Source organism: Rhinolophus hipposideros (assembly GCF_964194185.1).
Source record: "Rhinolophus hipposideros genome assembly, chromosome: 4".
Taxonomy (NCBI): Eukaryota; Metazoa; Chordata; class Mammalia; order Chiroptera; family Rhinolophidae; genus Rhinolophus; species Rhinolophus hipposideros.
The window spans coordinates 6,426,968-6,453,244 of NC_138050.1; the positions used below are offsets into that span (position 1 = coordinate 6,426,968).

The window sequence follows — 26,277 nt, forward strand, 5'->3', positions numbered from 1 at the left end:
TGCTCTGGAGCTGTGTAACCCCAGGCAAACTATTTGCCTTCCTGGTGCTTCCATTTACTCATCTACAAAATGGATGCGAATAATGGTAATCCTTTCAGGTTGTTAAGGTTAATAATGGTTAAACACCTTGTAGGGTTGTTTAAGGATTTGCACATTTAATACAGCATCTGGCAGACAACAGAAACTTTTACAATAGTACTTAATATCATTATTTGTTAATATGATAAACCAAATTCCATTTCAGCAAAACTCTGTATTATAGTTTTCCTAGACTTAACCAGTGAGTCACCCAAATGGTGTCCCAAACCACAAAAGGCCTATTTGACCCAAGGAATTAACTTGCTGTAATAAAAATGTGTTACAGAACTGGTGGCACCTAAGAGCAATTTGAAATATTGTGGGGACAGAGTCCCAGAGAGCAGTTTCCAGGCTCTCGGCCTCACACGGAAAGGTTCTGGCACGGGTAGTAAATGGCCATCAACTGTGATTGGATGGTCGTCAGCTGTGGCTAGTTGGCCGTCAGCTGTAACCAGTGAGACTATGGTGGTGTGACTCCCCTACCTATGGCTCCGTGGGTGTTCCTTTTTGGCCTCACCATGTCCTGCGTTCTTATGTGGGGAGCGGGAGCTGAGACCCCGCAGGCCACCCCGCATGACAAATATCTTTACCTAAAATTACTCTTGAAAACGTACTTCAAATTTAATCCCCATACAGTATTTCCACACATCATTGTCCTTAAGAGGGGTTCCAAATTGATGTGCATAGATTCCTAAAAAGCATCAGAACTAGTATAAAGGCCAATTTTAATATTCCAGTGAGCCTTAGAGCAATTACACCAATTTGGAACCACACATCGTATGGGAGTGATGTCCCTGAGGCCCTGTGCTAGCAACTCTTCGTCATTGTCAGATCCCGCCCACACTTCCAGGCCTCCTTTCCCCTGCCATGTGCAGCTGGGCTATTTCATGCACTGAGCTCATCAGCTGTCACCAGCAAGCTGAAGCTGCGTCTAGTCACGCTGGTGTGTGGACGTCTGACCTCTGAGAACATATCCAAGAGCTGTACAAGAAGAGAGGCTGCTAACTTAAATCAGTCTATCCAGCCTAAGACCGTTCTAATCGCTACTTGCCAAATAAAGACAGAGACTGAGCTATGAGATAAAGATAGAGCAGATACTATGTTACAGCTTGTCAAATTCTGATTAGGTTGATGCAAAAGGAATTGCGGTTTTTGCGATTTTTAACCTTTTAAACCGCAATTACTTTTGCACCAACCTAATATTTTCGTATTCAGTAAGCAGTCATAGAATGTTAAGTAGATCTCTCCCTTGTAAAAAACGTTCATCTTGAAGATGTTTTTAATGAGTTGATTCTTTAAATGTATAAGTGCAGACAAACACATTAGGTCCCACTGAAAGGAATTTTGCCTGAGTAAGGACTGTGGAATTACTTTGGGGGTCAACTTCCTGCCCCGTGGAATGCAGTGGGAACGTTCCCACAATAGGAGGGGGCCTCTCCCAAGGCACTCCATGCAGGAGGCATCTCAGAGGTTTTATGCAGACAGTGCCTTGAGATCTTATCAGCATCTCAAACAGCCAAAGGCCACTGTGCCCTCAGCAGGTCCCAATCAGATTCCGCAAAACTTGTTTGCAGGATAAGCAAGAAGTGTGTGTGTGTGTGTGTGTGTGTGTGTGTGCGCGTGCACGCAGCAAGGCAGCATAAGACTTCTCACTGTGGGGGAAGAAATCCAAACTTGAATTGACTTGAGCTTAAAATATTCCCATGGAGAGGATGTATACCGAGGAAAAAACGTGACCATACTTTGAAGCTTCTTCAAGGAAGTTTTCTCAGTCAAGCTCATGAGGTTCAGGGAAACGTAACCACAAGCTGACCAGCAGCAAATGGAGCCAAATCCATTTGTTCACTCAACCAGTATTTTCAGAATACCTCCTGTGTGCCAGGTTCTCTTCTAAACCGCAGACAGATAGCAGTGAACCTAAACCCACAATCCAACACGGCTGCTTCACTCAGACGGTGAATGTACTCATCAGTTCAGATCCGAGTACCAGGCTATGAGCTCCAGACCATCCCTTTCATCTATCACTATACTCCGGTATCCAGAACAGCGGCCGGGGCATAGGTGGTGTTCCATTTATTTATTGAATAGGCATTTGGCCCTGAATACCTTGAAAACTTCATGAAACTCTTTGGAGACAAAGCAAAATATAATTTATCCACTAATTCAACCAATCTGATAAGAGGGCATATAAAGATGAATAAAATGTAGTCTCAGCCCCCAGAAAGCTTACATTCTGGCAGCGAACCAGCAAAGGCCAAAGCACAGAGGGGCAGAACGGCTGGCATGTTTAACAAACTACAAGTATTCGGATGTGACTGGAACAAATCGGAGGACAGCAGGAGGTGAAGCTGAAGAGAGAGGCAAGGTTGGGCGTACAGGACCTAAGGATTTGGATTTTTATCCTGACAGTGATGGGGGGTGGACAATGATGGAATTTAGGCAGAGGAGTGATAGGATTGAATTTGCGATTGGGGACGATCACACCGGCTACAGAATAGGGGAAAGACTGGAGGGAGTCAAGGCTGGCAAAGAACCTGACACAGCTGTCCAGGTGAGAACTACCGATGAGGCCCTGACGTAGGCAGTGACAGAGGGGGAGGACAGGAGGTGATTTCATAAGCCATGGAAGTAGAACAGGCAGGACTGTGTGATGGACTGGGAGAAATATCAATTTCCCCTCTACACTATGAGACACACTGCAGGGACTACGGCCTACGGGAAGTGTGCGTTCTTGGAGGCTGCAATGAGGGAGCACGGAAGAGGCTCAGGTCTCCAGCGTGCCTATTTGCTGGTCTTCAGGGCACAGAGTCTTCACCAGATGGCCAGAATTCTGTAGTCTGGTCCTGTCCTAGACCTTGATTATACTGCCATCAGTTCCTGGTCACGTCCCAGTCCTGGGTCTTTACTCAGACTGTTCCCTCTGCCTAGAATGCCCTCCCTTGTCTTTATCTCTGTGGGTCAAAATCCATTTCAAATGTCACCTCTTATAAAAAGCGAAAAGCGCGTTAGAGTCTCTCAACCTCCGAAACTCTTTTTATCTAATTTCTTTGTATTTGCCTGAAGTCTCTTGATAAGGTTGTAAATGAGCTCCTTGAGAGTGACAACTTTCCCTGATTCATCTTCCCATCTCCTCCAGCCTCAGACCTTGCCTGTAGCAGGACTCAATACATCTTTGCAGAATGGAAACAAAGAGCCAACGAGATGACTTACTGGTCTATGAAGTAGGGATGTCATTGCCACCTACTTCATAGGGTGGTTGTGAGGGCTTGGCATATAAGTGCTCAATAAGTGGTATCGTCCACATCATCATTTCTAAAAAGAATAAGTTTCATTTGTTCTTGGCCTAAATTAATAGTAAGCCTCTGTCTCCTTTTAATGAAGTTAAAGGATAATGGCATTACTGTAGAATTCCTGGGAACTGCCCACTGGAATCAGTAGGTAGGGAACCACTCTCAGGCCCACTGGAGCATGCCTTTACAAATTCCAGCGAGTTTCCTCTCTGGGGGCTTCTAGTGAATACTCTGGGTCTTTTCCTTTTGATAGTAGGTGAACAGTGCGCGGCTTTTGATCTCTGTGATTCAGAGAAGTGGGGTGACTGGGGAGAATCCCACTCTAGCAGTTACCTCTTCTCCCCTTGGTCCCTGCAGGCTAACTGCTGAAAAGGTCAGAAACGGAGCCCCAGACGTGGGGAGCGGGATGTGGGTGATTTGGCCTGGCTGTTTCGAAAGGAGTGAGCAGGCAATTGGGACAGTCCTTGAGTTTTATTTTTATTTTTAAAATCTACTTTGAAGAATTTTGTGAGTCCCAAAGGAGCCCTTATATGTAAATTTTTTTTTCTCTAGAATTTCCTCTAAAACCCATTAGGGAGATTTAACATATTCCAGATTTAGCACTTTAATGGGCTTCTGTTCCTGCCTTAATTTTTTCCCATTTTTAATTTCTCCTCTGATTTTTAATTGGTTATTTCTGGGATTACGAAGTGTGCTAACTCAACAGCAAAATTTCTGGAAAGTCTTTTAGTTTATGTGTTGAGTTTATTCTGATAATGTCACGGACACACCTGAAGCAGAAGGTAAGAGGGGACCTGTCCCACACACTGATTCTTGTGCCAGCAAACTGTGTTCACCATGATGGTCCAGTAGGGACACTGGACCTCTTCTAGAAAGTCACACACACCCTAAGGTTGAGGGTTGCGGTTTAGCACCATCTTGGTGTTCTGTCTCCCCAGGAACCTCGGACAAGTCTAATCTGGAGCTGATCACGCTGACATGTACCTGTGTGGCTGCCACCCTCTTCTGGCTCCTATTAACGCTCTTCATCCGAAAACTGAAAAGGGTAAGAAATTGCAGATAAATTGTCTGCTCCTTTTTACGTAGTATTCTAAAATGCCCATCTGACATCTAAAGCAGGCACTAAACAAATGTTAGACCTTCCTCTTGCCCTTCCTTCTCGTTCCTGTCTCTTACCTGGTGAACACTAAAAAGTGAATCATTAAAATGTCTCTCAGGCATTAAGAGGCATACTGAAAAAAAAAGCTAGAGCAATGGGCAAATGAATATTTCCCAGGGACAGAAAGGACATTTTTTATCTAAAAATATGTAATAAAATCTTTAAATTAAGTTCAGCTTGAGACCTGTGAAGCCTTCATTTTCCTAACTTTACTCTCTGCTAAGAAACAAAAAGAAAAAAGCAGAACACAGACCCACCACTGACTCATCTCTCCTAACAGGGAAACACAGATGCGCACTGCTGTTCATGCTCACTGAACCCCGTGATAAAATTAGGTTCTTTAGAGTGTGAGGCTCACTGTGGAATTCGGGACATCAGATTCCATAATTAGACCTGTAGCACGACTTGCTTCTCTGAAGTTCAGTGGGGGAAGAGCCAAGACTCATTCATTCATTTATTCATTCATTCATGCTTCAAGTGTTTACTGCGTGTCTGCTCAAGGCCGAGTGGAGAGCGAATGCTACAGTGTGCAGTCTGGGTTGAGGACAGACTTTAATCAATTACATAGACAAATTTAAAGTGTAACTAGAGTTACCATGTTTCCCCGAAAATAAGACCTAGCCGGACCATCAGCTCTAATGCGTCTTTTGGAGCAAACATTAATAGAAGACCCTGTCTTATATTATATTACATTATTTAAGACCCAATCTTATATTATAGTAAAATAACACTGGGTCTTCTATTAATTATTGCTCCAAAAGACGCTTTAGAGCTGATGGTCCGGCTAGGTCTTATTTTCGGGAAAACACAGTAGGTGACCAAAGTTGCATATGCGGGGTGGTCAGGCAGAAAAGGAGGGGCCAGTGTCGCAGGCAGAGAGAAAAACAGGAATGAGATTGCGGCAGGGCAGAGGGACACCATGGCAATGAGAGGTGACAGAAGGCTGCAGCAGGGGGAACAGGGATGAAGTGAGGCAGGAGAGGAGTGGCACAGCTGCAGTGCCTGACCAGGCAGGGCGTTGTAGGCTATAGGATGGAATTTAGTCTGTATTCTAGAAGTAACAGCACGGGCAGGGGGGTTCTTAAGCAAAGGCAGGCAATTGTAAGTGTGAGAGATTTGTGACTGCAAAGATTATTTGGGCGGCCGTGAGGGGCATGGACCAGAGGGGCAAGAATGAATAGAGAAGCACCTAGCAAATGACTATACAGCTGTCCAAATAAGAAATGACGGTGGCTTAGTCTAAACAATCAGAGTCAGGAGATATTAGGAGGTAAAATCAAGAAAACCCCAAAAGTGTCAAAGAGGCCTCCTCCATGCTAGAGACTTGTTAGCCCTTATCAATGTGCCAGGTCCTGGGGGATTCTCTTTATGCAGTATCTCACTTAATTCTTCAAACAACTGAGGTAAAGGTATTATGGTCACCGTTTTACAGAGGGAGGTCACGGCTCAGAGATTTAGAGTAACCTGTCCAAAGTCACACTGCTAACTAGAGCTGGAGCTGAGTTTTGAACCCAGGTTGTTTGACCTTAGACTTTCTATTCCAAACCAACACAGTGTACTTTCTAGTGTTAGTATGAGAGGCAAGGCTGCCGCCCTCCGCGACGGTCAGGCTTCTGCTATGTGCCATGATTGGTTTTGAGACATGACAGTTCAGGCCACTGCTTTAGAAGGAAACAAAGGTCAAACAATAGCATTTGAAAGGGGAGAGACATCATGTAGGGAAATGGATCTAACAAAAGCAAAACTTGCCAAATCTGTAAGGGAGGTACAAAGGCGACAGGAGTTCAAAGGAGGCGAGGCGGAGAAAAAACTTCAGAGAAAGCAAAGTTTAGAGACACACTTTGAAGGTCCTGGCTGGAAGGAAAGCAGCAGAAAAACACAGCCCCCCTCCCCACGCCTTCCACTCCCCAGATTAGGGGAGGAGTCTGGTTACTTTGCATGTAGGGACACAGTGGAAACAAACCTGGAAAGACAAATTGGAACTACACTGAATAGGTGTCTTGTACTTCTCAAAATCTATGAAATTTTGATATCAATAAAAAAGGATGAGAGCAAGAGATTATTATCTTGATAACAGAATGCCTAGAAAATCTGACAAGTGACTGGTCGTGGGAGGCAAAGGGGAACAAGGCATCAAAAACTGTTTCCATGTGGTTTCCCCAAGCACAGAGTAAGTTCCTCATTGATAAAGACTATTTTGTCTTTTGGTCCAGCCCTGCACAGGCCAGTGTTATAATTACAGCTAACATTTACTGATGGTTACTAGATGCCAGGCCCTGTTCTAACAGCTTTACGTGGGTTATCATTGGATATTTACAACCACCCGATGAGATAAAGACCAGCATTATCACTATTCTACAGATAAGGAAACTAGGCTTAGAAAGGTTAAGCAATTTGCCCCACGTGATATGCTGGTCAGAAGCCCAGCTATGATTCAAACCCAGGTAGTCAGTCTCAATGCTGGGACTGCAAAGAGCTTAGCTGTGCAAGGTCCTTGCCAAGCACCCGGTAGCTGCTCGGTGTTGATGCCAATTGAAAGAATAAATATTTGTCAACTAAGATTCTACTATCGTACACTCCTCAAAGCCCTTACTTAAGGTTTTGGCGTTTCCTCTCATCTGCCTTATGGGGAAAAACCATAAAATTCCATAGATGCCACATGGTGGAGATTGTTTTCCACTGCCTGCACCCTTAGCCTGCCTCTATCAACACCGCTGCCCACCTGCCCTCACATCCGGCAGAACCCAAAATACCCCATGCTGGACTTTGGAGCTTGCTTCTATGGCCTTGGCTACACTGAACACTGAAGTTTAGTCACAAAACCTACTCCAGCAGCGTCTCTAAGGAACAGCCAGCACAGCACCCCAGCGTAGGCATTTCTCCTCCTCCACAGTCTTACAGATGCGCTCCAGGGTGTGACAGGCTGGGCCCCTACAGTCTAACACCAGTGGCAAATGCACTTCGTGACAAACGTGCTCCGTATCTTTCTGTTTTCCATTCTTTGTGGAGAGCAGGCAAATCTTTCTGCCTTGAGCTATTTGTCACACAGTTTAGCGATAATTTTTGTGAGAAAGAGACCATTGCAAGTGATGGATGAGGTGAGCTGTGACAGCCCAGAACTGGGTGAGTAAGGGCTGAAGAATGTGGGGGGGTGTGAGATGGTGTGCACGGAGAGGCTGTCTTGTCTACTGAAGTCTGGTCTTGTGGAGGGAAAGGCACTGAAAGGAGGGGTCCTAAAACTCATTTCAATGAAGTTTACAAAACTGCTAGGCAAGAGTTATCGAATCCACCTTATATGGGCAAGCATACTTCCTTTCTGTTCTGCCCACAGAAATGCAGTCAAGTCTACAAATGAACAGGAAATACACCCATGGGTAAAACACTAAATGTAAATCCAGTTATTTTTGATCTAAAATAAAGAGTATTTTCTGGGGTTCATTTGCATGACCAAAATAGGACAGGCACTTGAAAGCAGATGCCCACCTCACTTATTTGACATCCTACCAACGGCCAAACTTGGAATGTGGCTGTAAGTCTCATTCCCTGGCCTTTGAAATAATCAACTTCTATTTCTTACTGAAGGTAAATCTTATTTTCATCTCACTAATAGACCTGACAGTCTCTTCAGGCAGCTGCAGCAGCTAAGAGGCCAGGCCTCTTAAGTATATTTAAATACCTAGTATGGAATGTGACTCTCGGCTGTCCCAGGGACCCTGGGCTTACTTTGCCACCTCTAGCCTTTTTTGCAAATGTAGAAAAGCCACAATCATGGACCCCCCACTGTTGACCCATCTGTAATATATATGCCTGCTTACACAGAATGACCATGGAAAGTTATTTTTAGTTATTGTTTGGAATGACTTTATAAAAATGCTTTGCATTTTTTAGTAAAGGACTATCCCATCCTAATTGTTTAAGAACAAGCAAGGTTGTCACTGGAGAATCTGAGTGCATTTTACCTGGGATAGGATGGCGGAGCTAGTACTACAGAAACATGGTGTGGGAACAGCAAGGGAGGTTTGATGCACATCACACACACACTCAGGTGTGACGTGCAGAGAGGTACCTTCTGTACCCAACCATAGTTTCAACCAGATGAACCCAAATAGCAGCAGATGTCGCCAAGTCTTCTTTTAAATAGGATATCAGGGGGTTTTGTTTCCTTGTTGGTGACTTTGAGATCTCTTTATTTCTCAGTCTTCTTCTGAAATAAAGACTGACTACCTATCAATTATCGTGGACCCAGATGAAGTGCCCCTGGATGAGCAGTGTGAGCGGCTCCCGTATGACGCCAACAAGTGGGAGTTTGCCCGGGAGAGACTTAAACTGGGTAATGTATTTGTCCAACAGATTCCTAAACACATAGCGAGCCTGCTACATGCCAAACACTGCTCGGAGGGACGCAAGGATTCTACCCTCCAGCGGGTGACACCCTAGCAAGGCAGACAGATGCCGGGGTATATGATTCTATTGGAACGCTGTGACAGCAGTTCAGGGGACATGGGCACCTGTTCGTCCTTTCAGCAGTTCTCAAACACCTTCTCTGAGCAACAGACACAAGGCGTTTGAGCTCCTTCCCTCTAAGAGCAAAGGAGACCGCCGTGAAAGTGGAGAAGCTTAGGAGAAGGAGAGATGAGTTCCAACGGGAGCCTTCCAGGTACAGGCACTCTTACGCAAAGACAGTTTTGAGGAGTTAGACATGTATGACCTAGAACACAATTCGGGACGGCGAGGAGCAGTAAACCCAAACATCTGGTAAAAGAGTTGGAGCTCTTCAAGGCTGCGGATGAAAAAACGCTCTGCACAGACCCACTAGTTCCGTACTCTGAAGTTCTCGGGGTGCTGGAAATGTCCAGACAGAGAAGGAAGGCCGAGCTGGTCCTTTAAGTCTCATTTTGGAAGAGCTAGGACTTGTTTTCCAGGTAATGCAGATGCTGTAAACACCAGGCAGATGTGCTTTCCCTCAGCTTATCCCCAAGTTCCTCCAGCTCAGACATCACGGTGCAAATGAATCTCCCGCCCAGTTGTTACAAAACAATGGGAGATTCAATTACTCCCACCCCAAATATTTGGATTGTGGCTTCTCAAAGTTTTCCACTCCCTCCTGGTATGCCAGAGTCATTAGTAGCTGGAACTAGGAAAAGAGATCATGCGCCCCGTGTTCCTGGAGCTTGTCACTCAGAGTAAAGAGCCTGTTGTTCCAAATTCAAAGGCATTACCTCCCCTCCCTGCCACACAGACTGTATTGGGGTAGGGGTGTGAGGCAACAGAGAGGGGGAAATGGCTTTTCTTGTTCTCTTGGGCCTTGAAATGATTCCACTTACATTTCTTCCTACATGAGAAAGAATACTTGGCCCCAAGAGTATGTTCTCTTTGGCTTGGGGAAGAAAATTGGCAATTAGTAAAAAGCTGGAGAGACAAGAAAAAGCCAGTAATGGCTGATGACAGGGAGAAAAAAATCTACTAAATTTAGAGTAGTTAAGGGCAGGTGGCACAGTAGATGAGCTCCTTCTGCAAGTCTAAATTATATGGCAGCTAGCCCAGCCCCTTCGGTGACCTTGGCAGGGAACATGGGATAATTTTCCCACAACCATAAGCCATTCTCAGGCCACGCTGCTTTCGAGACTTATTAGTCACCAGCAAACATGCTTCTTCCAGTACGACTCGAGCTTTCCGTCCCCGAGCTTTCCGTCCCAGTTCTTCACTCCTTGGCCCAGTGTCATTGTGATCCATAACACATCGGAGGGAGATTGCTAATCCTTCTATCCGAACTCCCTAGGGCTCTGTGGGTTTAGAAAATCCCATTTCAGGAGAATCTCCTTGGTGAACATCTTTCTCATGGGTCTTTTCCTTTCTGCAGTTGCCAGCTGCTGTGATCTGGCTAATGTGCACTGAGTGTCTCTGAGAGAGTGTGGCGAGTCAGCTGTCTCTCAGTGCAGAGTGGCTGCAGGGGCCAGAGCCATGCTCCGCCTACTGACGTGGGAGCAAAGAGGCCCAAGAGCTGTTTGTTTGTTAAGCCAAATAAATGTCAGAAAGTAATCTGAAGCAATGTCTGGCAAGGGAAAGTAAGCAAGATTATGTCTGAATGGATGGAGAGAAAAGGTGGGTTTGATGGGCAGACTTGTAATGGGGTTATAAATGCAGAGAAACGCACAGGCCAAGCTGCTTGATTTCAACTGTCTGCACTCTGTGGGTTACTGTTAGCAGCCCTGGTGAGAGAGGTCTGCATTTAGATAGATAGATAGATAGATAGATAGATAGATAGATAGATAGATAGATAGATAGGTAGATAGATAGATAGTTAGAGAGATAGAGAGATAGAGAGATAGAGAGATAGAGAGATAGAGACAGACAGACAGACAGACAGACAGACATAGAGTTGGAGCTCTGGTCAAAGGTGTCGCTACCACTGAAATTCCTGAAATTCAGTCGCTAAAGAAACCTGTTTTGTTAGTGATTCCTCACTAAACCTCAGAGAGAATTCAGCTCCATAAATGTATCCCAGAAGTTGGGGTAATGTCTGACATTGCATCTTTCCATTGGAAAATAAAGTCAGAAATAACTAATATGGGAAACAACACAGAGAGTCTGGAATTTGGTGAATGCCTGGTGCCTAAGTTGGTGCCGCTTCCGGTAAGACCAGCCCTGGATGCCAGAGAAGGGTTCAGCCTCCTGCGACCACGCAGTTGCCCAGTGTCCCAGGGACCCTGGCAAGTCGTTCTAGGAGGAAATTCCAATATCCTTTCATTGTATGACAATCACCTAGCACTTTTCCAAGCTAGCTAGTGGCATTTAGGTAACACCAAGGAAGCTTTTTAAGGGAAAAGGTGGATCAGGCAAGATTAAGTCCAATGTGGCTGGGCTCCCCTGACACTGCAAACGTGGGTCTGCCGAAAGATTCCAACATCTCAGATGATTAAAGAGCCTGTAATAGCTTCATGCTGTTTTGTGAGGCAGCAGTCAGCTTCTGAGGGAATAAAGGAAAAGACTGAGAGAAGCCAAGTGAGAACAAATTAATTCTCACTGATAAAAGTAAAATCCGCAAACACCGGTTAAAATAAAGTGTGTTGTGAGGGCTAAGAAGGGAACGGATGGAGGCTGAAATGTGGAAAGGAGAGGAGTCCGCCCGCCCCAAAGGAGCCAGAGTCTTCACAGTACGTGGGGAGCCGTCCCAAGATAGAGATTATCTTCCTATTTCTCAGGCTCCAGACATTTTTCAAATGAGATGATAGAAGGCACTTCAAAAGGAAAACATTGTGCTTTTCCTCTAAAAAAGCAAGGAATAAGCTCCCAACCAAATGCACCAATTTTTCCAAGTCCGGAGAAGCTACCTACCAGTGCTGTTTCCGTACGTGATCTCCACATCCGGCCCCTGCAGGGTCCACCCGAGGCTCTGCTGTTTAGATGAAGAGCCCCCATGCTGCTCTATTTCTTGGACGACTTTATCTGATGAAGCAAGCACTGACTATATCCCCATCCGTGTATGTGCTCTGGGAGAAACAGGCTTTTCAGTCACTACAGGTACACCTGTGACCAGAGGAAAGCATGTGACCTCACCAGTGGTCCCCTCCTAAGGCAGGGTGTGTCCCTATAAGATGCAGAGACAGCTACAAAGAGGCTATGATTACGTTGGTAATTGAACTTCTCCCATGTCTTCAGTGGATGCCGAGAGTAGTGGAAGGTACTAAGCAGAGGCAGGGTGAAGACATCTTTGTTACTGAGTAGTTGTGCATAAAAGTAGAAAGGTTCTCATATGATGAAGAAACAGGAAAGCTTCACTACAGACTTTCCAAGAACCTTAAAAGACAGACAAACAAAACACTATGTGCTTTGGGGGAAGTGATTGGAGAGGGAGGGAAGACGGCTGGCTGACTAAGTGAAGGCATGTTAGCAGAACAGATGGAGAAAGAGGACTTGGCTGGGAGAGGGGGCGGTGTGGTTCACTGACACTGACTCCAGGACTTAACTTCTGACCAGAGGCATTTTGTTCCCCCCCAGAGAACCAAACAAGAGTGACTTCTTTGGCTCACTCTTCCTTTTACCATATCATGCTTGAGGGGTACTATTTCTCCAGGTTCTACTTAGCTACCTTTTTCCTGCTGGTGCAAAAGGAAGTCCCCTGATATAAAAGGTAGCTGAGGTTCCCGGGGGCGCCCTCCTCCCAGAGCACCACTCTCAAGGTCTCCATCTCACGTGCCCCTCCTGCCCCCCAGGACTGTATGAGACGGGCTCTGAGCATCTCACCAATTCCCAAATGCTACTGTTCATCCTGCACGAGCATACCGGGGGCCTTCTCTGCACCAGGCACTGGGCTAGGTACAGGGAAGATTCAGACATGGCCATTAGCCCTCTCAGGCATCTCATGCACAGGCGAGGAGGAAACGTGACATAACGGGTACCGTGAAAGAAACCTCGCTTTGTTATTGCCTTTGGCAAACACCTCTCTGTGGTTGAGGCAAATTTCTACCAGTGGTTGACGTGCTCATGTGCTGAACCATGAAGATTTGTAATCATCTTGTGAAGACATGTTAGAAATACTGGGAATGTTTTGCCTGGCAAGGAAGTCAGAGCAATGACTTAGTGCTTCTTTTTTAGCTGTGAAGCATTATTATAACCAATAGCAATAACCACCATTCTCAGGGTCTCCATTTCCGCTGCAAGCAGATCAGAAGAGATGAAGTGGTGAGAAAAGGGACGTAGGTTAGACACAGGGAAATATTCTTGCTAACAATGTTATTAAACACTAGAAGAGACCACCCAGATCTCTTCTATTGGTAGCCTCTTCCTTCCAGGATTTTGTGAAGAGGAGACTAGCCAGCCACCTACACCAAATGCCTTCTGGGGGCCCAGCCTAGCTGTGAAGGATGAGGGTACCTCAGAAGTACAGTACAGACTTGGAGGGAAGATACTCCAGAAATGCATCCCCTACTTTGACTCTTTTGGGGTCAGTTCATTGGTGATTCCATTCAAAGCTCCATGCCTCACATATGCATAGGAAAAATGGCACTTCCTTCCTAAAAGACTTAAGCTTATCCCTCTGGCTTGGCAAACAAACCAATGTCTTCTTTTCATTGTAGGCAAATCACTTGGAAGAGGGGCTTTTGGAAAAGTGGTTCAAGCATCTGCATTTGGCATTAAGAAATCACCCACTTGCCGGACTGTGGCTGTAAAAATGCTCAAAGGTATGGACACCGGAGTTCGCTTTCAACTGACCCATTACATTCCCTCAACATTGGCACAAGTTGAATATAGCCTAGGGATAGAGAGAAGCTATTTCTGCTCTGGCCACAGAACTTTCTTCCACTGCTGGGAACCCCTTTACTTCAGGATTTTAGATTAGGCCAGCAAGAGCTCAGCATAAACCTTGTAAATGAAACAATCCAGCATCATCCATGGGAAAATGATTCTGTCACCCCAAAGATCTTTCTCCCATCACATATCAGACTCTAGACTTTCAGGGACTTAAGCCCATGGTAACCACAGGTTCAAAATTTTGGAATGATCCACTGTGACGTTATAATGGAAACTTAGCTGTACATCATAAATCCCGAAGGCTTAGCTGGGGCTTGACCTAACTACAGAGTAAAACTATGAAACAGATCAACTGAGTTGATCAGAACCATAACATACTTACATGACAAACTTACACTGCCAAGTCTCAACCATAAAACACTCTCTCTTTAGAAATTGAAAACAACAACAAAAATAAATTAGATTTCTGGCGTTGAACAATGCTACCGCTCTGTGAAGCACCGAGGGGCGGAGCCAACAGCGTTGTGTGGCCACTGAAAACGAAAATCAGTGAAAATTGTGTAAACCAAGCACCTCAAAGACTCGCGGGTTCTTTCAAGTGTAGAAAATCCTTCATTTCCTCCTTTGTGATGTAATTTTCATGTTACTTCAGCACATTTTAAAGTCCCCAAAACCAAAAGACACAGGACTGAAAACCCAAAGGGCAGTTTTCAGCTGTCCAAAGCCTCCGGGGTATTGCCTGGGGATTCTGAGATCCAGGAAGCGAAGCACCCAACTAAACGGGTACCTAGCAAAAAAGGCTCCAGGAGAAAAAGGGCCATTTGCTTTGGGGACTTCAAAGCTCTTCATCTTCTTCCAGCACTGACACGATCATTACAGAAGTGTCACGTAATGCTATTTTCCATCTCAAAAGGCTGTCTTTTTCGAGGGAAGGCTTGGAGAAAACTTGGGAGAACCTGACAGTCATATTCTGACAGTAGCCAGGAAAGGAGTTTCGCATCCAAAGGTCAGGACTTTTGTTCGAGGTGGACTACCCAGATGATGGCAGGCATTTCTGTGAGAATACCTACATTCCAGAACCCCACCATGGACGCCCCCACCCCAGATTCTGAAGAGAAGAGGCACCAACATGGCTTCTATGTGAGAAAGCATCACACTAGATACTTTACTAGATACTTTTAGGTTGAACCACTTGCAACTGCCATTTTTCTTATTTCTGTCTCTACAGCCTTATGAGATAGATATTATTATCCCAGTTTGCAGATGAAGAAACATGGCCCAGAAACATTAAATAGCCTCTGCAAGGCCACACAGTTCCCCGGGGCAGAAGTAAGAGTCTACGTGCAAGTCTTCTAGCTTTGAGGGCAGTGCTCTTTCCCCCACAGCACAGTGCTACTACCCAAGGGGGCTGCAGCTGGCCTCCTCAAATGGCCCGTTGCTCCAATACCCTACAAACAATCCTGGCCTGCATTCCAAAGGCCATCTAGTATCCAACTCTGACAGACATCGAAACGAAATCTGAAAGCATCCGCTTCGTCAGCTGGTCCCATTTCCCTGCTTACCATCACGCACGGTCTCTAGGACAGACAAGTCTGCCGCCCATGCTTGTCTGCTGTGGGTGCGAGGTAACACCTGTGGCCCTGCCTACAAATGGAACAACCTGAGCCAAAGAGCCTGGTTTCCTCCGGGCATAAACGCATGGAAGGACTGGGGAGTTTGAGGGAGGAAATTCTGACCTGAGATTTTTGAAAGGCAGCCCAGAGAATCTACTCTATGTAGATTCAGAAATAGTGTGATAGCTTTATAAATGCTTATCGTTTTTTCCATCAACCTTGACTGAAAAAGACTGCCAAATCATCCACTATATAAAATTCCTAAAAAAAAAAAAAAAAATTCCTAAAAACCATTTCCATTCAGCTTTCTTGTTTTTTAAATGGGTTAGCCATCTGTTCCTAGGAGAAATTGAAAAGGCAGAATGTCAAACAAAGACCATGAGTCAGCAGCACTTTCAAAGTGCCCTTGAGCAAAACCTTTAACCTTTTTGGGCCTTATGCCCATGTCTGAAATGAGAAGAGTAATCATGCTGTTTATTTATCCAACAAATATTTGTGGAGCATCTAACTGTGAGCCAACCCCAACCTCAATGGAAGGCTTCTAGAGTTTATCTGGTTATTGTTAAAAAATGATTTGTGCTTATGAAATGCCATGTCCATATCTACCACAATGTTAAATGCACACCCTTTGACCCATTCCAGGACCGTCCTACAGAAATACTTGCACATGTGTACAAAGATTACACACAGGCTGTCTATTATAGAGTTATTTGTAATGGCAAAAAAACAAAAACAAACAAACAAAAAAACTGCAGACAGTCTAAAGGTTAGGAATGCCACTGATCAATTAAAAAGAATGGAAAAAATCTCCAACATATTAAAAAGGGGTAAAAGCAAATTTTTAAAAATATACATACACATGTAGTTTGTAAATGCATAGAAAAATGTCTGAAACTACAATTAACAGTGGTTACTTCAAAAAGGAAAGTAGGTTGGAGTGGCTTTCATTTTTTACTCTACATACAGTATATTGTTAGAATATTTTACAGCAAGATTATGTGACTTTATTTCTAAAAATAAGTTAAAATGTTGAAATGCCTTAGCAATTTATCAGTAAGAACAGAGAGTACAAACTTAATTTAGCTTTAGACTCTGCTAAGTCTTAGACTGATGTTGTTTATCTCTGAGAATGAAATTGAAGTCAGATACTTATGGATCCTCACAACTTGAGATAACCCTGCGGACTCCAGGGAGGAAAAGGTTATAGGGAGAAAATAACACACTGTACAGATGTTTACAGAAGTGGCCATTCGGTTCTTGCAGGCCCCTGGTGCTCCTTCTTTGTAACTCCTCAAAGAGGGGAAAAGTATGAAAAAGAGGTGAGCTGTGGGCACATGCTTTGCTGGGAAGGTTCTTGCTGGGCCTGGTTCTGAAGGGAAGCCTTTGGAAGTCGCTTTCACAAGGTGCCCTGCTCTGAGTGAGCACATTGCTACACAGGACTAGGTCCACCAAGAGGAAATGTGCAGTGACTAACCCCAGCACCACTCTGGGCCTTACTGTAATCAAAAGGATGTAGGCTCAGGAGGGTGGGAGTAATGAAAGCAGTCTGGAGACTTCACCTTTCTGCAGAATGGGGGGAAGTTAACGAAGCAACTAGCTGAACACTGACAAACATGGAGGGCAGAAATGCCGCCTCCAGAGGAAAGAACCCCATTGTCCTGTCACCTTCACTCTTCCTTGCTTCTCACACAGAGGGCGCTACGGCCAGCGAGTACAAAGCTCTGATGACTGAGCTCAAGATCTTGACCCACATTGGCCACCATCTGAACGTAGTCAACCTGCTGGGAGCCTGTACCAAGCAAGGAGGTAAAGGAGAAGGGGCGGGCCCGCTCCATCTCCCAGTTCACACGCTAAGAGCATCTTCTCTGATATTCAGCTCCTCCCCACCCCGTTTCCTCCTCACCTCCTAGAAAATGGCTTTTCCATAGGTCCAGAGGAAACTGTCTGCCCATTTGTAACGGGGGGCTCCCCTCCTAGCAATGCCTTCCCTGTACAGTTCATGTAAAGGTTCTGAGAGGACTCCCTTTCAGATCTCCTTCCACAGGCTCTAGGTCAAGGGGAGGGCATTTTTCTTTGATGATGACTTTGAAGGCGGAGGACCAGAGATAAGATCAATGCATAGAAGGTTGAGCATTCCTTGAAGCTTCACCTAAAGGCACGAGTGTTCTTAAAGGCCTTTGTATCCTCCCCAATGGCAACGTCAGCGCTTGGCTGTAGATGGGTGATCACTGCTTAAACCAGAAAGAAAGGTGTAAAGGGCCTGTGCCTATAAATGTTTTCCAAGCTCAACAAAGGCAGTAGATGAAGGGCAGTTGGGGAAGACCTGCCTGCTCCGAGTGGCAGTGGGCATTGAAAGAAGCTAAGGGCCGGACACATCCCACCTGCTTCCCTCCCATCCTGAGTCCTGCCAAGTTACAAGCTCCTTCTCGAGTTCTCTGCCTTGGCAACGTCATTCTGTGGGCCTCAGCTTGGCGTCTGTAAAACTGCCCAGGGCTAATCGGAGAACCCACCTCTGTCCGTGCATCTGAGCTCCGTGTGACGGGCTTTAAGATGGAAGGTCCGAGGCGAGCATTGCTGGACCCCAGGCAGGCACCCGAGACGAGGGCGTCGTATCGTCCCCGGTCATCAGGAGACACGCCACCTCTGGAAGCAGCTTCCTGTTCTGTAACCCAGAGGGAAGAGGAGGCGCTGTCGGGATTCCTAACAGGCATTTTAAAACCAGCAAAGTCTTGACAGACGCAGAACACCCCTCTTCCGAGCAGGGCTCGGCCTCTGTTGAGCCTGGAAGAACTAGATGGGCTGTGCCCTAGGGCTCAAGGCCTCCGGTAGCTGCCTGCTCCCAGCATGCCCTCGGGCAGCGGCTCACAGGAGCACCTCCGGGTTCACTCCCGCTTTGACCCGGAACCGGAAGTTTTCTGTCTGCTGCAGGCCTCGTGCCCAGTTCCCACGTGCAGTGCCCATGCCCAGCTCCCGCGTGCAGTGGGAGCGCTGGGCAAGTGCAGGGCCCATGGGTCCCGCAGAACAACTCGATTTTTCTTTCTTCCCAACCCTCTTGCTTCCTTTCGATCAGGAATCGGCAAACGATGGGGCTGGCCTCAGAGCTTAATTTGACTGTTTTAAATAGTTGGGGAAAAACTCAAAAGAATATTTTGTGAGGTGTGAAAAATTATATGAAATTCAAATTTATGTTTATTGAGCATAGTCACTCATTCGGTTGTACTGTCGGCCATGGCTGCTTTCACACTACTAAGGCAGAAGGGAGGAGCTGTGTGGCCTACAGGACCTAAAATATTTACTGACCTGACGGTTCCAAACAAAGCTGGATCCCTCCTTCAGCCCTTCTTATGAGCACCAAGGCAAACGCTGTGCAGACACCCCCAGGTGGCCGTGCTGCTGGGGAGAGACAGGCCAGACAGAACCGGCCTGTTCTCCAGAGCTGCTTAACAATCCAGGGTTGGTGCGACAGTGTCCTAAGGCCCCTCTGCTCACTAGGGTCTGCCTAACAGGCGGAGAGGGCGGCTGGCAGTTACAGGTGAAGCCCTGGCTTTGGCCCCTGGCCTCCTCAGAGTTCTTTTTTTCTCCTTTTACTCTTTTCTTGTTGTCTGCTTCCCTTCCACCCCCGATTGTCTCTTATTCCATTTGTATTGTTTAAACCCCTTCTCAGGTTAAATTGAAACAAATCTCTCACCCTAAGTTGCATCTCTAGGTCCCTTAATAAAAAGATAAGTTGGTTTGATGTTTCTAAGGCCCACTGAAGGCTGGCAAATGGCTGACTGGCTTGGTGTGGCTGAGCATGTGCTGTTTTGGCTGCAGGGCCTCTGATGGTGATCGTTGAATATTGCAAATATGGAAATCTATCTAACTACCTCAAGAGCAAACGAGACTTATTCTTTCTCAACAAGGTAAGGAATTTATAGGGGTTGGGAGTTTTTAAAGATAGCAATGAATTTCCATTTAGGTTATAGCAGCATAAAGGAGGAGAAACCTATATTTTTTCCGTTAATGACTAAGCTTAAAACTCAATCTCTGCTTTTTCCTCCTTCTTAAGTTTTTCCTTCCATGCTAATATACCACACTCTTTTGTTTTATTATATTTTTTAATCTTTTTTTATATAGCACACTTTTTATGGACAGCATAGAGAATATTTGATACTAGTGTATGTGGCAATAATAAGGATTTAAAATGTATTAGCTATCTATCTAAATACCTATCAAGTCATCTTGATAATCTTATTTCTTTCTCTCTCTCCAGATACACACAGACATACACAAATCACTTAGTCACATGTTTCTTAAGAGAAGATGATAGCAAGTATAATTGTCTCCATTTATTAGATTAGAGAAACTAAGGACTCAATCAAATGAGTGACTTTATAGTCAACAATAGACCAATGATGGTGCCCAAGAAGTCATTTCCTTCTCTTCCTGCTACCCTTTCTCCCACTTCCCCACACCTCCTCACTCTTGTCACCCCTACACACACACCAAACCAGCGTTATCCACTAAAATAAAGCTATGTAGTAAAAGGAACACATGGGTCCAAGTCCTAAAGACAAACCAAGTTTAAAAGAGATAATTGAGGGTCAACTATATGGTGATGGAAGGAGAACTGACTCTGGGTGGTGAACACACAATATGATATATAGATGATGTAATATAGAATTATACACTTGAAACCCATGTAAGTTTACTAACCATTGTCATCCCAGTACATTTTAATTTTTTTTTAAAAAATGTAATTGAATGGAGGAGAAAACAGTTTAAAACCTTGCCAGTGTGATCCATACCACCAATCTTGTGTCCTTCTCTGGGCTGGAGGAGCTTGGGAAACAATGACTCAACACTGATAATTAGCAACGTTGGTGGTGAATCCTTGTAGTGTGCTGGTTTAAGCACTTGGACTCCTGAATCAGACCTCCTGGGTATAAATCCTGTTTCTACCACTGATGAAAAAGGGGACCTTGGGCAACTGACTCAGCCCCTCTAAATTTCAGTTCCTCATTTATTAAATGGAAGTAATAACAGAACCCAATTCATGAGACTGCTGAGAATTACATTCAGTTAAGTAATCAATAAATGTTTAAGTCACCATCATCATTATTGACCCACAGAGATAGAAAGATCGGTGAGTCCAGCTTACTGCCACTGACCTGTATGACCTCTATAATTGATCAAGCGTCCAACATCTAAGAATGGTGCCCATCTCTGTCATGTGGGCAAGAGTTGTCACAGGGCACACATATAAGAACCACTGGACAGCTGGCCCATTCCCTCATCTCAAATTTTGATCCAACTAAAGGCACGGGTATTCTAGATGGGAACATACATGCAAGAACGTATTTTCCCCAGCTTTAAACCATTGTCCCTCATAATTAGAGTCTTAAAGCTGAAAGGGATCTTTGTGATCAGCTAGTTCACACTCTCACATTAGAGATGTGCCCGGAAAAGTCAACTGATTGGCTTAAGGACACATACTTAGCAGGAGATGAAGCCGGGGAGAAAGAACCAGCTCGCTTGTCTCCCCTTCCAATGCTTTTTCTGTGCACTACATTGGATAAGGAGGAAAAAAAAGAAAAAGAGGAAAGTGGTGCCCTGCGCCAAGAGTGGTGCAAACTCCCTTCAGTCCTGAAACCCTGGACTGGCTTCAGGAAGAACGAAGCCAGCAGAATACCCCAGGGATCAGGGCAGGATGGAACGTTTGGGTTCGTGCGTCCTTTGTTTTGAAGAGTTTGCTTCCTTCTCGGGCTATATTTAATGATTCGCCTCCCTGTTGGTGGAGCCTAGTGTTTTCGTGGAAAACACATGGCTGTATTTCATATTTGGAATCTGAAGGAATATAAAGAGAAGGTGAAGGAAAAATCTAAAGGGTAAATAGAAATGGGATATTTCATTTTCCAAATAAATTCACCAGGATCTTTAAATATTATTTGTAATAAATTCATTGTATTCTGCCAAACTTCTAAAAGTTCAGTAAATCAACCTTAACTTAATAGAAATAGTTACCAATAAGCAAAGCTGAATATGCCATTGATTGGCAGTCAGGAAGAGGGTGAGGGAGCTTGATGAGTTATGGTCCTTGGAGACATGCCCCAGGCTGTGACTTCTGGGAAAGTGAGGAAGAAGCCTGCCCAGAGTGTGTTGTCAGGGCCTTGAGCCATGAGTGGGCCTGTCCAGCACTTTCCTCTCCCACACCCTTGCCAGCACTCTTCCCCTGCTGCTGCCTTCTGTCTTGGGGAGGGTCCTGTGAAAAATAAACTTCCAGTCTCCCACTGAGCAGATTCAAACCTAACTGCCTCAGGGAGACACAATAACAAAGGGTTATATTCTTTACCTGCTCTCAGGTAGGTCACCTGGGGTGGCAGTAGGTGTTCGCTTAGAGGCCTGCCTCCCCTCCTGCAGCACAGGAAGGTCTCTTTCCTGGGGGCAGGAGCCTGGTACCCGGCACACTTGCAAGAGTTTCTCAGGCTGTCCCTCCTGAAGCTCCCTCCTCTGTCCTCTGCTTGCTCCCACTGTGCCCTCTAGTGGAGGGATCACCCTACTTTGTGACATTTCTAGGAAAAGCCAAGGAAGGATGGCCAACGTAGTTAACCCTAGCACTGCCACAGCATGCTGGAGGATCGAGGGACACCCCTGAACCCCAGTCCCTTTTAGCCCCCTGTTCTGCCAGCTAGCAGACTTGAGCCTAGGTACATGGCTTGTCATGAAGCCCTGGGTGTGCTAAGTTTCTATTGTCACAGTTGTTCGATGAATTACTAAATGTGGTAAATTTGTTCCGATTCCACATGAACATCCAGAACCAACAGCTCTTTTTCTGTGAGTCAAAACATAACAGGATGATAGAGCTTTCCACGTGAGAAAAATGAAACCCAGAAAAGTAAGGTGATTTGCCCAAAATCACATAGGTAATGGAAGAACCAGATTACACATCAGGCTTTGGATGCCCAGTCCAGGACGAGAGGCCTTTTCTACCCCATTAGGATCAAATTGTATCTTTATTTTCACTGGAGGAAAGAAAAAGAGATGTTCCTTCCCCAAGGAAACCAGAGAAATTGGTAACTGCAACCCTCTCTTATTACTCCCCACAGGGATTACAAAGTGAAGCCCCAGGTTCACTGGGGAGCTTTTTCTGACACTCATATCATCTTTCACAAGATGGCGTGCGGTGTGGAAAAGCGGTTAAGGGCACAAAGTCGAGTTGGCCAAACCCCGGTTCAAGCTTTGTCATTTACTAGTTGCATGTGACTTTGATTACTTCACTTCTCTAAACCTATTTCTTCAGGTATAAGCAAGAGCTACTTCATAAACTTGTTGGAAAGATTAAATAAGAAAATGTACCTAAGGTTCTTACGCAATGTAAGTGCTCAGTAAAGGCCAGCTGCCATTAATGTTCCTTTAGCCTACCTAAGATGCTGTTTACAAGGCCAGACAAGAACAGGACAGACTCCACAACCCCCAGCAGTAGCCAGGTGTCCGGTCACCGCAGGTCCCTTGCTGCTAAGTTGCTGTCCATTTTGTGGAATGACACTCTCCCAGCGCAGGTGACTGCCAGCTTGAGGGACTGTCTTCCCTGTTTCATCTGTGTCCTTGGTCTGTTCAAAGGAAGAAGCACTGCACATGGACCCTAAGAAGGAAAAGATGGAGCCAGACGTGGAGCAAGGCAAGAAACAAAGACTAGATAGTGTCACCAGCAGCGAGAGCTTTGCAAGCTCGGGCTTTCAGGAAGATAAAAGTCTGAGCGACGCGGAGGAAGAGGAGGGTAGGTATTAATTCCTTCCTGTCCTACAGTCGGAGATATTTTTACAACATACTGTGCATCTCTGACATTTTTTTCTTATTTATCACCCTAATAAACATCCGTGGGAGACTCGAGGGGCAATGTCCCGAGGAGATAAGAGTTGAATTAAGATTATTTACAGAGTTACTAATTTTGACAGGGAACTCGGTGCAATTGTCTCCCCTCGGGCCTTTTGTCTTAAGTCATCTTCCCCCACCCCCTACACTCGGGTGAAATGGGCTGGAGGCCTGGAAAAATCTCGGATACTCATACTGAAACTCAAATGCTCTTGAAAATGACCTCTGATCCACTTGTTGGTTTGTTTTATGTTTTGCTAACATTGTTCCAATAAGCTGGGACGTGGCAGGATAACAAGCGCCGTTACAAACAGCTCCGGTTTTAATGCTTTCCAGATTCTGACGATTTCTACAAGCAGCCCATCACTATGGAAGATCTGATTTCTTATAGTTTTCAAGTGGCCAGAGGCATGGAGTTTTTGTCTTCCAGAAAGGTCAGCCTTGCTCCTTACCGTTGTCCTTCTTTGCCAGGCCTGGACATGGGGACACTCACATGGGTACACACATACGTTTGCTATAAATCCACTTTTTTCGGTATTTGCTTATACTTATGTCCTTAAGGATAGAGCGAACTTCACGATGAATGCCTTATCCTCACATGAGTGAGGAGCTTTGGCAAGGACTAGTCTTAGCAGGAGCTAGAACTTAACTAGAGGAAAACCTCACCAGGGTTCTGACTGGAGAAACCTGGTCCCCCCACTCCCCGCTTTGCCCTCCTGCATCTTTTTGACACTGACCCGAGTCTCAGAATACACGACTTCACAGGAGGGCTTCTGTTGGCCCATCCGTGTGGGCCCCCTACCCACTGCCGCTGGAGCTCCACAGCTCAGGATCAAAGGTTGGGGGCGTTTGGGTCCCTGTGAGAACTGGATCGCCGGCTCCGCTGACCAGGACGTTTACTGTCCTGCAAGATGGTTGCCGAGCAGCCTGAGGCTGAGCCTTGGCTGCGGGGCCTCCAGGGGCCTGTGTTTGGAAAGAGGCACTTCGTGTTTATGGTAAAGGTCCGTGTGCGCTGGGGGTGGCTTCCGTCATGTAATGGGTCCTCACATGAAGAAGAATAATGACACTGAGAGCCGCAGGAAATTAGTCAGGTGGATTAAGGAAACGCATTGATTATGCTACTGTTTTATTACAGTGTATTCATCGGGACCTGGCAGCACGAAATATTCTTTTATCTGAGAACAATGTGGTGAAGATTTGTGACTTTGGCCTCGCCCGGGATATTTATAAGAACCCCGATTATGTGAGAAAAGGAGATGTAAGTCCGTTTGGTGTTTATTTGACTCATTTATACCCTACCATTTCTAAAGCGTAGCCCGAAGCCCGTGGTAAATATTTACACTTCCTCGGCAGTGGTCCCTGACAGCCAGCGTGTGCTTTGCGAAGACGGGCAGTCCAGAATGGGCTGTGTTCCAGAAAGCCCTGTGTGGGGCTCGGAAAGGCCACCTCTCCTGGTTCTGTCCTTTCCTCCCTCCGGGTACCCATCCCCTGGGCAGCGCTGCCTGGGATGGCTAATCTGAGAAGTGTTTGGCGGGGCCCTGGGGAGACCAGCTCCTCAGCCCTTTGACTCCTGTGGGAATTTTCTGAACCACAGGACAGAACAGCCTGGACTCTTTCCCACAAATGAACCCGGATGATTGATTCAGCAGGTGGATATATCTCAGGAAAGGGTGGGGGCAGGTATTAGTATTATCTTGCTAGCGAGGAAACTGTCCCCCTCCCACGGCTGCGTTCCACGCCCGGCATCCCCCTGCTAGCTCACACCCTCTTCTCTTCCCTGCTTGTTTTTGGACATAGTGTTACATTTCACTTTTGTGGGTGACCTCCCGTGTCCTCTCTTCTCCGGCCTGCACCGTGAGGACTGAGCCTGTATCTGGGCTCTACTGAGGACTCTGCAGCCCTGGTTCTCAGACTTAGTGAGCAGCGCACCGCCCGAAGGGCTTAGTAACTGCAGTGTGCCGGGTGCCACCCCCACAAGTTCTGATTCTTTACGTCATGGTGGGGCTGAGACTTTCCCTTTCTGACAAGTCACCAGGTGTTGTTGACACCGCTGGGCACGGACTGTACCTTGAGAACCACTGCCCCAACAGTCTCTTTTTATAAAGGGGAAAAAAAAGAAACCAACAAATTTTCCTACAAGCCCTGATTTGCAAAGGTGGCATTACCTATGTGTCTGTCTGTCCTTCTCTTCTGTCCATCTATGTCTCTTTCAGCCTCTCCCTGCCCCTCTCCCTTGCATTTTTCTCTTTGTCTCTCCGTTGTTCCATACTTCCTGTCAATTCCCATCCATCTAAAGTGGCAAGGCCTATCTCACTGGGATTCCTGCTACCGCAAAGGGAACAAAAATTTGTCTGCACACCTGAAAACCAGCCCTGTCGTCCTTTAAATACCATCCCGCATGTTCTTCTTTCCTGCATCTTTGCTCACTCCCCCCATTCAATGACTTCTAAAATCCTGTCTTTTTACATAAGAATGCCCTTCAAAATCCTCCTTCTTAAGAAAAATTCCTGGAAATCACTGGTTTTCAGGATGTCTTCTAATTCAGATCACTCTTTTTTCAGGTCCCTGTGGAGTGGGAATGGGGAACTAGGATTTCTTACAGAGTCATGGAGTTAGGGCACGCCGGACATAGGAGGGGCTTCCTAAACATTTATTGTCTGTATAGGAGTCAGTACAGCACACAGCTCTCCCTTTTAGTCAAACACTGCATGTTAGAAGAGTTTTCTCCATGTTAGGAAGCCATAATTGCTCTAGGAAATGATTTCTGGGCCAAGTGTTATCTGGGAGATGACCCCACGGGCACTTGGGTTGAATGTGCTTTGTTTGCATGTCCTTCTGCTCAAGGCCCCCTTGCCCTTTTCTAGACTCGACTTCCTCTGAAATGGATGGCTCCTGAATCTATCTTTGACAAAATCTACAGCACCAAGAGTGACGTGTGGTCTTACGGAGTACTGCTGTGGGAAATCTTCTCCTTAGGTAAACCTGGGGGCAGGAAAACATCACACAGCCCAGCCCCAAATGTCTGCTGACTGTC

The 26,277-nt window shown here is 45.8% G+C and overlaps 1 protein-coding gene across 1 annotated transcript in view; it reads left to right on the forward strand.

Moving 5' to 3' along the window:
* The window catches only part of FLT1 (fms related receptor tyrosine kinase 1), a 160,624-nt gene that overhangs the window by 116,736 nt on the left and 17,611 nt on the right, over positions 1–26,277 (forward strand). The window contains exons 17-25 of the mRNA XM_081046004.1: positions 4,307–4,413; positions 8,725–8,857; positions 13,605–13,709; positions 17,085–17,198; positions 19,206–19,294; positions 22,992–23,148; positions 23,580–23,677; positions 24,379–24,501; positions 26,108–26,219. Coding sequence (XP_080902130.1) covers positions 4,307–4,413; positions 8,725–8,857; positions 13,605–13,709; positions 17,085–17,198; positions 19,206–19,294; positions 22,992–23,148; positions 23,580–23,677; positions 24,379–24,501; positions 26,108–26,219 — 1,038 coding nt within the window. The remainder of the gene's footprint in view (positions 1–4,306; positions 4,414–8,724; positions 8,858–13,604; positions 13,710–17,084; positions 17,199–19,205; positions 19,295–22,991; positions 23,149–23,579; positions 23,678–24,378; positions 24,502–26,107; positions 26,220–26,277) is intronic.